The following is a 12,902-nucleotide window of genomic DNA, read 5'->3' on the forward strand; positions in this document are numbered from 1 at the left end:
CTATTCTCTAAAGGACTCCTCACACCTTTATACTAAGCAGGTTGAGTTCTGTAAGGAGCTGTGTAGATCTTTGAGATCTCACAGATGCGTTTGCTTCTTCATCTGCTCCAGAGCCATGGGCCCTTCAGCATTTCTGTGTCCAGAATCAGAGAAGAGGCAGCATGAAACATTTAGAAATATTCATGGACGATGTGCAAGATTTAACACATGTATTTGAACAGTATCTGAAGCTTTCTGTGTGTGTGTGTGTGTGTGTGTGTGTGTGTGCTGTCTGCAGGCTTGCTGGACGATGAGGACGTGTGTGAGATGTTGCAGGGGACGAGTATGGTGAAGGTGCGTTCCAGACGCTGGCAGAAACACCGGGCCTTCCGCCTGCTGGACGACTGTGTCACCGTGTGGTGTGAGTCCAGCAAGGCCTCCCGCAAAGCCAGGAGCCGCCAAACCTGTGAGATTAAGCACACACACACACACACACACACGCACACACACACACACACACACACACACTGGAGGAGTGGGACAGGGTGGAGAACAGCATTCCTTTGTTCCTTTGTTTGCATTTATAAGTTACATCATAAGGAAGCCAAAATATTCTGACTTTTCCTAAACAAGAACCAAACCCAATCCAAAGGAGCATTCATAAAAATAAACAGCTGTTCATAAACAGCTACAGGCCACACCCACTCTTACTTTGTTGCTGTTTATCAGTTTTGTTTATGGCTAAATGCCAGGTCTCCTTGGAGGACAAAGGAAAGCTTAGGTTAGATATTTAACATTTAGCTGTGAGTTTGGGTCACCTTGAGTTCACCTGATTAGTGTGGAGAGTTGCAATGGAAGAATTTCAATATTTGCCCCTGGAAACCAAATAATCAATAAATTAACTTTTTGCAACTTCAGCAAATTTTTCTGAGATAGTAATTCCATGTTGTCATTTGTCCATAAATAATACTAATGTAACTGTCACCTCGTCAGTTTTGACAGTCTGCTGTGGTTCTGGTTAAAGGGAGGGAAACATCTGTGTGTAGTGTTCAAGTAGTGTTCAAGTTCAAGTGTAGTGTGGTGTTTGGGTGGTGTTTGGGTGTTGTGTCAGGAATAAGGACTGATGTTCACCGCAGTACTGTGCAAACATACTATACATGTGATAAACCTTTAATGATAATCATTATTTATATTTGCTAAACATTTAGTGCTAATAATAATTTAGACCCTCTAGGTTAAGATAACAGAACTTATACTTTACAATTGCTGGAATAAAATAATTTCTATATATTATTATAATATAGAATACTATTATATTTTATTATAAACTGTCACCTAACCTAGCTATATAATATTACATAGCTTTCTGATGACAGCAGAAAGTTGTTTGAAGGATATCAAAGTTGAAGAATAAACATTTATGAAGTAGACATGTACAGAGCAATACGAACATCCCAGGCAATCATCAGATGGATACCAAAACCAGGTGCTTGAGGGTCATGTGATGAGCAGTCATGTGATGAGCAGAGTCATGTGACGAGCAGAGGCCTTGGGCAGCGTTTGTGTTTCCCAGGCCTAGCTCTCATTCCTGGGACCGCCCCCACCATGACCCTGCCCCCACTACGGCCCCGCCCCCACCATGCCCGGCTCTGCTGTATGTAAACAATGATGGTGTCACTGCTAACACAATCCTGAAAAAAGCATCCGCGTTCTTTACCGCTGTGAAAGGCATCGCCCGCTTTCTCTTCCCTTTGACTTGATGACTTGTAGAGAGTGGACCTTTGAAAAAACGCTCCTGACCTTGAGTGACCTCTGTAAGCCTACACTTCAGATGAATGAATCACATCTGCTGCTCCAGGCCAAACACCATATCTGCTGTTCATCTTGTCCTTTCCAGCTATGGATAACTCTCAATCAGAATGTTGAATGTATTGGATATAGGAATTGTGGGAAATGTAGTTTTCTACAGCTGCTACAGATTGTCACTATTACACTCTGCTACAGAAGCTGAAATTCTGATCTGAGCTCAGGAGAACTTGAACTGCAGGAGAAAGAACTGTGTCTTTTGGGCTACATAAGAGCTTAGTAGCACAGATCAGACCCCCATCAGGGGACAGAGGACATTCAGAGACCAGCTGACCGTTTGGACGACTGCTATGGAGCAGCGATGTGAACAACGATGGCACTGCAGAAACACATTCCCTCCATGGCTGTTTCTGTCTGTCTGATGGCCACATGCTGACCCTGTGGTTATCAGATCTCATATACACACATTATGTCAAGTTCCCCTTTTTAATTTGAGAGGAATGTAAAAGGTTAATATTATAGATCAGAATCTATAATATTAACCTTTGTTCTCTCTCACGCACACACATATACACATACACACACACACACACCACTCAACGAACATGTCACACACACCGCTTAATGAGCATGCAGTCTAAAATGACCAAGAGCTGCTCTGTGGGACAGAACGACTTCACATGATCTCTCAGCCCTTTGCTAATTTTAATACTTTGCATTTATATATCCTGTCGGGAATCCCTGTGAGCTGACGTCCGTCAGCAGTGGTAACACCATGTCTTAAATGCTCTTTGGGTGACGTACAGTGTTGATTTCCTGAGACAGCATAAGTATACCAGATGTTGGTTTGGCAGAGGACGGTCCTGCCCACTCAGATTTGTGTGGTGTGTGCACATGTATTCACCAGCACCCTTGGAAGTGATATTACCCCGAGTGTGTATTTCTGAAGGGATCCAACCTTATATCTATCTGTCTCTCTTATTCTTTCTCTCTTTCTAGTTTCAGTCCATTTCAATTCATTTAGTTCTACAGTGAATGTTTGGAATAAGGGTCATAAATTGGATTTACATTTTTGGCAAACAACATAAAAACACCTAAAACAAGTGATAATCAGAAGAAAAGAGAAAGGGCAAGACATGAACAATCTTTACAGAAGTAGGACTAATTATAAAACTAGGACTCCTTACAAATCTATGACTCATTTTACAGAACTAGGACTCCTTACAAATCTATGACTCATTTTACAGAACTAGGACTCCTTACAAATCTATGACTCATTTTACAGAACTAGGACTCGTTACAAAACTAGGACTCGTTAAAGGAACTAGGATTTGTTATAGGACTCATTATTCACTGGTTGTTGTATAGGCCATGATGCAATGTTACTAGTCAAGCTGTTAGCAAGTTCAGTTTAGTTATGGCCCTAAAATTCTAGGGCACCTGATTGTTGTCAGTGACCCCTGAAATGTTGTCACAGCTGTTCTTATAAATATTCTAGTTCAATCACTGCTGTTTGCACCTTGCATACAGGACATTGTCAACACAAGTTGCTCTCTTCAGGTCTGGAGTGGTTAGGAAACTTCCATTCTCTCATTCTCTCTACCTTCATTCTGTCTACCGTAGTTTTTCTTGACTGTTGTTCTAATTCTCTCTCTCACTGGCTCTGTTTCTCTCTATCTGACTCTCTCTCTCTCTCTCTGAGCTCTTCTCTGTGCGTCTCTCTCTATATGTCTCCCTCGCTGTCTGTCTGTCTGTCTCCCTCTTTGCCTGTCTCCCTCTCTGTCTGTCTCCCTCCCAATCTGTTTCCATCTCTGTCTATCTCTTTGGGTTGAGGAATGCTGTTTGTAGCAGCTGCTCTCCTATTCTGCTTTTCAAGCTGAGGCAGAATTACAGTCTCCCTTGGGAGTGTTTGTGTGTGTATGTGGAGGGGGGTTGTTTGTGTGTGTATATGTATGTGTCTGTATGTGTATATATGTGTATGTGTATGCATATATGTGTGTGTGTGTGTGTTTACAATGAAGGTGCAGTGTTGTATGTCTCTAATCTTCATGCATAGGCACATGCAGCCCCGTCGACAGGGGGGGACAACCGGGTCTGTTGTCCCGGGCCCTAGGGCCAGGGGGGCCCATCAAAGAGCCCAGCAATTTATTTTTTATTTAAAGTCTATAATTTTTAAACAATCTTGAAATCTTTCATTAATATAAAATTATGTACTCATAATAAGCTCGATGGCTCAAATATATATGTTTTTTATCTATCTGCATATTTTCCATTAAGTGCATACACCCCCGCCTCCCACTGGAAAATGGTTTGATCCAGCACCGACTGTAGCCGGCCGGTATCCGCCCAACAGCGGGAAATACAGTGGTGGGTAGTTAAAGTAAATACAGAAATCTGGAGCGCAGAAAAGAAAGGAAAAACATTTACCTGACGAATTTTAAAGTTGCATTGTGTTCCAGGTTTGAAAAGTGCTGGAACTTAGGGTAAAGTACTTGAAAATGCTTGAAATTGTAACTACTTCGTTTCACAACAAATAGCTGTCTGACTGAACAGTTCTCGTGAAGACGTTAAGATTGGGCGTTTTGAAAATAAACAACCATTAAATAATGTGATAAAAAGCGAATTATTTCGAATCATTTCGAGTATATGTATAAATATTTAACTTAAGTAAGTTTAACGTGCTGGAAAATATTGAAATGGACCTTTAAAGTGACGTACACGTGCTTTAATTCCACCTTATAAAGGTTTATGAACCCTACAAACATGACTGTTCATTGCGCTGAAGCGCGGCGCGCGCGAAGTTACAAAATTCGAGAGGTGCACGACCTCGCGAACCGACAGCGCGCGAGGCCCTCGCGCACGGGCGGAGCCACTGCGATTACGTCATTTTCGCGCGAACCCTCGCGCTGGGGGGGGGGGGGGGGGGGGGGGGTACATGAATCTTTCTTGTCCCGGGCCCCAGCAAGACTGTCAACGGGCCTGGGCACATGACTGAGGGTTTAGTTGTATTCAGATGTTCTGCACACATATTCCCAGACATTCCTGTTATAACATCTCTACTAATGTATTATTTCAGTATGACACACACAGTTTAGCATGACTATGATTAACAGCCATCTAGATGTGGCATGCATTGGGTGAGCAGCAATAGTTTAGAGGGGCTGCTGCTGTAATGCATGCTGGGATATGTAGTTTGTGGGTACCAGGCTTCACAGTGGCATGCTGGAAGATATGGTCTACATGTGGAGGGCTTTACAGAGGCATGTTGGGAGATGTGGTCTGTGTCGAGAGAGCTTCACAGTGGCATACTGGGAGGCATCACCTGCCAACTCTTTTGTGACAACACACACACACACACACACACACACACACACACACACTCTGTTGCTTTGAAACAGTAGTATGCCTGTTTTAACCATCTGTATTCATAGTGTCTGGTGCTTCGCACATTTCTCCCCTTTGCAAAATGCAGAATTCAGAATTGCATGCGTACTTGTCAGAAGGACATTCATGGAATCATCTCTGTGCATGCACATGTCTGTCAAATCAAGCAATATTCAGCAGAGTGTGGGTGTCTATTCTGGCCCATGAGGAACCTGTGAACTCTGCAAACACACACACACACACACACCCTCAGTGTTGTTCTCAGCTTTAAAAACATTTTCATTGAACTGCTTCTGTTACTGTAATTTGTCCAGTATTTATGGCTCCAGGTTAAATTTGGTTTTGCAAACATTTCCGAGTACTGATTTTCCCACAGGTCATGGTTTCACATACCATATTAGTTCCTGCAAAGCAGAGAATCCTTTGTTGTGGGTTTACGTGCTCCTGGTCCCTGTGCAGCGTGCATGCATAGCCAACAGGTGTGTTGTCCACGTGGTACACCTGGCCCTGTACTTCACACTATCTGAAGAATCTGGGCACCTGTCCACCTGGAGTTCTGTTTGTGGATTTCAGTTCAGCCTTTCAGGTGATTATTTCAGAACATCTGCAGGTAGAACTCATGCTGCAGTCTGACCCAGATGCCATCTGTCAGTGGATCACATTTCCTGACAGACAGGACACAGTGTGGCTGGGCAAAGCAACGCCAGACGCCATGACCCTCAGAACTGGAGGACCTCAAGGTTCTGTGATCCATGCTTTACTCTTTAAAGCAATGACAACACTTCTGAAGAACCATCACTGAAAGTTTGAACACAATTCTGTGGTTTGCAACAACACTACCATAGACTATAGACTATATACTATTTACTATAGACAATACTGTATACTATAGACTATAGACTGTATACTATAGACTATAGACTGTAGATGGAGCCCCCTCCCCAAACATACTCAGTATTAAAGGCTCTGAAGAATTCTCTCTGAAGTACTGGTCAACAGTAGGAGGGCAGCACGATATAAGCAGTGAGAACACTGAGGTTTCCAACACAGCTGAAGAAATTCAATCTGTCCCCAGCACTGATGATCCACTCCTTTCCCACGTCCTCTTGTGTTTAGTTTGGTAATCTCCAGCATCAGTTCAGTAGTCTGTGTGTGGATATATATATATATATATATATATATATATATATATATATATATATATATATATATATATATATATATATATATATATATATATACACATACTGGATTTTGTTCACTGGAGAGACAGTAAATGTTTTTCTTCGTTCCACATACAGGCTTCATTCCTAGAGTTTGACTGCTGCAGGTGCTGCTTTAACACCAATAAGGATTCAGCGTCTAGTGTGCCTAGTTTGGTTAAATGAATCCTGTTGTTGAATCTGAGTTTGTTGCAAGAGGGTTACAGTTTTATGCCGGTTTACAGGTTTGTTTGAGCAAGAGGAAGAGTTTACAGTGTTCATTCCTAGTTCACAGAAAGAGTTTAAACTGTTCATTCCTAGTTCACAGGAAGAGTGTACATTGTTCGATTCCACAGGGGGAAGGATTTACACTGTTCTTATTTGGTTTACAGGAAATATTTACAGAAAGGGATTACACTGTTGGAGCTGTTGGCAGTGTGTACTGTTCGCTTATGAGGGGGAAAGGGCTTAAACTGACATAATGAGATAAATGTAAAAAATGTAAATGTAAATGTGCCATATTCTGTCAATTGTGATTTTTCACCGCAATCGAAATTTGTCCTCCACTTTTTACCCATCTGTGCAGTTAACACAAACACACACATACACTAGTGATAACTAGGGGGCTGTGGATCACACGTGCCCAGAGCGGTGGGCAGCCCTAGCCCGGGGAGCAGCTGGGGTTAGGTGCCTTGCTCAAGGGCACCTCAGTCATGGCCTCAGGTCTGGGAATCGAACCCACGACCCTCCGGTCACAAGACTAGTTCCCTAACCACCAGGCCATGACTGCCCCTCATGCTCCTGAAGATGAGATGTTGGGCTCGTTGGCGATTTCCTTGGAGACTAGCTTTTCCTCCTTATCACACTTAGGTGATTGTATGATCCAGGGAATGCCAGTATTTTGTCTCATGGACATGTCAGTGTGAAGGGGACATGTCCCTGTTCAGCCTTACAGTTTCTGTGCACTCCTACAAGGTTAAAAACTTGCTTCAGACATTTCACACTCATGAGTTGTTTTGTTATTGATTTAAGCAGTCTTGCCCATCTCTTTTTTCACCAAATCCTACACTCAACAAACACGCTCCCTCTTTCTCTCTCAAGATCAAGCATGCTTTAACTGTCCTCTCTCTCTGCCTGTCCCCAGTCTCTGTCACGGAGGTGGAGTGTGTGCGTGTGGGTTGCCAGTCAGAGTGTCTCCGGAGGCTGGTCCACTCTGTCCCTGAAGAGCATTGCTTCACATTGGTGTTCCGTGATGGCAGGAAGAGTCTGGACCTGTGTTGCTCCTCCCAGGAGGAGGCGCAGTGCTGGGTGAGGGGAATCCGCACACTCAAGGACCGCATAGCCAACATGAGCCAGAAGGAGAAACTCGACCAGTATCCTTCACCTGCATTCCTCCTCACTCTGACTCCTCCCCACTGTAACTCTTCCTCACTCTGACTCCTCCCCACTGTAACTCCTCCCCACTTTGACTCCTCCCCACTCTGACTCCTTCCCTCTCTGACTCCTCCCCACTGTAACTCCTCCCCACTCTAACTTCTCCCCACTCTGACTCCTCCCCAATGTAACTCATCCCCACTGTAACTCCTCCCCACTCTGACTCCTTCCCACACTAACTGCTCCCCTCTCCAACTCCTCCCCTTTCTAACTCATCCCCTCTCTAACTTCTCCCTAATCTAATTCCATGTGTGTGCGTTTGTGTGTGTATGTGTTAATGAGTGTTTGCATGTGTGAGTGAATGTGTGTGTGCCTGTATGTGTGTGTCTGTGTGTGTGCAGAACGGGAGGGTGTGCTGTTCTCCTTAACTGTGGTCAGCTGGATCCGTGGCTATCTGAGACGAGCGGATCTCAACCAGGATGGGAAGATGAGTTACGATGAGATTAAACACCTGCTCCACATGATCAATATAGACCTGAATGAACAATACGCATACAACCTCTTTAAGGTGTGTGTGGGTATGTGAGAGTGTTTGCATGTGTATGTGTGCGCCTGTATGTGTATGTTTGCTTGTATTTGTGTGTGTGTGTATATGTGCATGTAATGAGATCAAACATCTGCTGTATATGATGAACATAGACCTGAATGGACAATGTGTGTGTGTGTGTGAGTTCTTTAAAATAACCCTGTGTTTCTACTCAGCATCTCCCTCTCACCTCCCCGTCTCACAGAAGTGTGATCGGTCACGTGACAATCGTCTGGACCACGTGGAGATCGAGGAGTTCTGTCGGGAGCTTATGCGGCGGCCGGAGCTAGACTCCGTGTTCCGCCACTACTCTGGGAATGGCTGCGTGCTGTCCACCATGGAGCTGCGTGACTTCCTGGGGGACCAGGGAGAGGACGCATCCCTGAGCCACGCCAAGAAACTCATCCTCACCTATGAGCTTAATGACTGGGGTAGGTGCACACACACACACACACACAAACACGCACATGCACACGAACACACACACACACGCGCACACACACATGCACACACACACACGCATACTCATGTATGCACGTACACAGGCATGCACACATATGCACACCTACATACGTATGTGCACACACGCATACATGTACGCACACATGTATGCAGAAAAGACAAGTACTATAACGTAGGGGTGACCTGCAATAGTCGCTGATTTGACTATAGTCGACTATACCCCCTAGTCGACTATGGATGTCATAGTCGAATGTACCATTCTAACTGCATGGGGGTGCCCAAGGATGCTGCTAAGCATTATTTCTTACATGAAATGTCTTTGTTTTCGTTATATATAGCCTTTTGTCAAATAAAATCATCCTAATTTCTGTTAATAAATTTTTTAAATGATGTGTGCGCATTAACAATAGGCTTCTTCCTTACTATACAATAAATCACACCCTGCAGTTGCACAATCCAAATGAGCGAAGCTGAACATGCGAAAAAAAGAACAGTTTAGCCATTTGTCATTTTGGTCGTGTGGTCTCGTCTCGTCGCGGTGCGTCTTGGCAAGTAGGCCTATAAACATTTTTTGTTGTTGTTTGCTTTTTAACCCTGTTACTTGAACCTTTATTTATAATTTTTTTGCTGTTGTGTGGCAAATTGTTTTTATATTTTCAGGCAGGCATATTTGATTTTTTTAAAATTTGACATTTTGCACAGTGCCTGTCTGACAAAGTTCGATATGCGCTGTGACGTCCAGGGCGCAGCAAAGGACAAGACAGAAATCCCTATTAGAACGAACGTCACTTTTATTTTAACAATAATATAGCGCAGACAGCGCACGTAAAACATGAAAACATGAATGACTCAGACCACGCAGGCACCCACCCTCAGAGGCGAGAGGTTGCGGGAAGGAGAGGGGTGTCGCTCTCTCCATATTCTTCCCGCTCCCTCGCAGAGTTGGTCCACCAACTCGGGGATGGAGGTCTTCCGAGCCGTACTCAGCATGTACGCACACATCGGGTCCTTCTCCATCAGCTCAGGGTCGACGGTGGCCTTGCGGTGCTGGGAGGAGGAAGAAGCATGATGGTGCCGCTTGCTGGGTCATTTGCCTTTCTTTGGCCGGGTGGCATAACCTGGCATAGTGTCTCTCTTGGCTCATCGTTCTGTGACGTCCGGGGCGCGGCGAAGGATGAGACAGAAATCCCTTACGGAACGAACGTCACTTTTATTTTATCAATAATATAGCGCAGACAGCGCACGTAAAACATGAAAACATTAATGACTCAGACAACGACGAGCACAGGACACTGCGCGAACGCACATTAAATAGACAAACCACATAAACCCCACGTGATGACGAGACAAGCCACAGGTGAGACGAATAATCACAAGACATAACCGCACCCACGGAGATCCACAGACGCAGACAAGTAGACGCAGACGACGTAAACACACCCAGAAGGAGGGGTCGGGGACCTCAACGTGACATGCGCAGTGCGCACTGACTGCGACTTTTTTTAATGTTCTCTAACGTTTCATTAAAAAATAAATAAATAAATGAATAAATAAAAGCTGAATAAAGCCAACTTACCATCTGAGTGTTTTAGGTTTTTCCTTTGAAGTGGAAAAAAGTCTTGAATGAGAACAGGATCCCATTTAAGGCTCTCTAGGAAAAAAAAACCCTGATTTGACTATTAGTCAACTAAAGGGAAAATTTGACAAATCAGATTCAACTATGTAAATCCTTAGTTGAAGACACCTCTACTATAACGTGACACTCACTGTTAGCTGAGCCCAACTCCTGAAAAACAACTGCACACCATAATCTCCCAATCTTTACACTTGGTACAATGCAGTCAGACAGGCAGTTATGGTCTGGTGTTTAGGGAACCAGTAATTTAACTGGAGGGTCGTGGGGTCGAGTCCCAGGACCTAGGCCATGTGTGTACCACAGGCCCCTAATGTGTCTGCTAAATGCCCTAAATGTAAAATGTAAAAAAGTTAAATATAAAGAAGTGTGATTGGTCACACAACATGTCTCCACCAATTCCATGAAGCTCTCTACACTGTCCTTGAGCTAGTCTGAAGGCCACATGAAGTTTGGAAGTGTGCGTCTGCTGATGCAGCTCTGTGGTTATATGCAGCCTGACACTTCATGGCTGAGTTGCTCTTCCTAATCCCTCCCATATTAATCCCTTCCACTTTACTATAATTCCACAGACAGTTGACTGGAATATTTAGTATCAGTGAAATCTCACAACTGGACTTGCACAGGTGTCATCTTATGACTGTACTACACTGGAATGCACTGAGCTCTTGAGAGCGACCCAAATGACTCACAAATGTTTGTAGAAGCAGTCTGCATGCCTAGCTGCTTGGTTTAATATACCTGTGGCCATGAAATTGATTGGAACACCTGCATCCATCATTTGAAACATGTACCCATAGTCCCAACACATTCACATAGTTCAACATGTACCCATAGTCCAAAATGTTCACATAATCCTACACGTACCTATAATCCAATGCACTCATTATGCTCATTACACTTACAATGACCACTTCTCTCATATCCAGGAGTGGACATCACTAGCAGGAGGAGACAGAACTCTTCTGTAGAGCCGGGAGCTCTAGCAGGACTGCATGTCCTCAGCTGAAGAGTGTTTGTGTTCCTGCTGTCGCTCACACTTCTGCTCTCCCCAGCCCAGAAGAACCTGTTCATGACTCAGAATGGGTTCACCATGTACATGCTGTCCCAAGAGAACGACGTGTTCAACCCCCTTCACACGACCGTGCACCAGGACATGAGCCGGCCACTGGCCCACTATTACATCTCCTCCTCCCACAACACGTATCTCACTAAAGACCAGGTCACCAGTGAGAGCAGCACAGAGCCTTATATCAGGTACACCACTGGCACGCACACACACACACACACACACACACACACACACACACACACACACACACACACGTGTTGTGAAAAGCGCTATACAAATAAACTTTGATTGATTGATTGTTTGATACACACCCATACACACATACACACACATTCACACCACACTGGGTTCATCTGGAAATGTGGTACTCAGTTTGACAGGTGTGTGTGTGTGTGTGTGTGTGTGTGTGTGTGTGTGTGTGTGTGTGTGTGTGTGTGTGTGTGTGTGTGTGTGTGTTCAGAGCTCTGAATCAGGGCTGTCGCTGTGTAGAGCTGGATTGCTGGGATGGTGACAGAGGAGATCCTGTAATCTACCATGGACGCACCCTCACCTCCAAAGTGCCATTTAAGGAGGTCATCGAAACCATTGCTCAGTACGCCTTCAAGGTGTCGACATGCCTGACACTCCATTACATGACATTACTTGGGAAAAAGAAATATTAAAAACTTACATTAAACTCAAGTAACTCAAAAAAAGTGAGATTAGAGAGACTTTCTCAATTTGTCTTCATTATTTCTCTCCCTCTCTCCCACTTTACATCACTTTCTCCATTTCTCTCTCTCTCTCTCCATCTCTCTCTACCTTTCAAATTGCTTTATTGGCATGAATTGTAATAAACTACCATTGCCAAAGTGAGTAACAGAATTAACATTAAAAGCAATAAAATTGAGTTGAAACTGAGAACAACTCTCTGTATTTCTCTGTTCCACTCTTTTTTATCTCTCCGCTTTCTCTCCCTCTCTCTCTATCTTGCTTTCTTGCAGGTGTCTCCATATCCTCTCATCCTGTCTCTGGAGAACCACTGCTCAGTGGAGCAGCAGGAGGTTATGGCCCAGCACCTGCGCTCCATCCTGGGCTCCTCCCTCCTCACACAGCCCCTCCCTGCCCAGCTGATCACCCAGCTGCCTTCACCTGAGGTCACACCCTCACACACACCCTCACCATCTACCCTCTACAGCCACACAGCTCTCCACCACAACACTTCTCTCAGCAATAACAGTGATTTGGCTTCTTTTGTGATCTCTGACTCACTGACTCTCACTGTCTCTCTGAATCCCACTGACTCTCTCTGACTGCCACTAGCTCTCTGACTCTGACTCCCACTGACTCTCTTTGACTCCCACTGTCTCTGACTCCCACTGACTCTCTCTGACTCCCACTGGCTCTGTGACTCTGACTCCCACT

General features: G+C 44.5%; 1 protein-coding gene across 3 annotated transcripts in view; it reads left to right on the plus strand.

Annotated features, from left to right (window-relative positions):
* Positions 1–12,902, plus strand: part of plcd3a (phospholipase C, delta 3a) — a 29,456-nt gene that overhangs the window by 11,214 nt on the left and 5,340 nt on the right. For all 3 annotated transcript variants that reach the window (XM_076995710.1, XM_076995711.1, XM_076995712.1), the window contains exons 2-8: positions 278–445; positions 7,516–7,744; positions 8,184–8,313; positions 8,537–8,762; positions 11,482–11,683; positions 11,959–12,103; positions 12,482–12,634. In XM_076995710.1, the coding sequence (XP_076851825.1) occupies positions 278–445; positions 7,516–7,744; positions 8,184–8,313; positions 8,537–8,762; positions 11,482–11,683; positions 11,959–12,103; positions 12,482–12,634 (1,253 nt within the window). The remainder of the gene's footprint in view (positions 1–277; positions 446–7,515; positions 7,745–8,183; positions 8,314–8,536; positions 8,763–11,481; positions 11,684–11,958; positions 12,104–12,481; positions 12,635–12,902) is intronic.

This window comes from Brachyhypopomus gauderio, chromosome 2 (genome assembly GCF_052324685.1).
Source record: "Brachyhypopomus gauderio isolate BG-103 chromosome 2, BGAUD_0.2, whole genome shotgun sequence".
Lineage (NCBI taxonomy): Eukaryota > Metazoa > Chordata > Actinopteri > Gymnotiformes > Hypopomidae > Brachyhypopomus > Brachyhypopomus gauderio.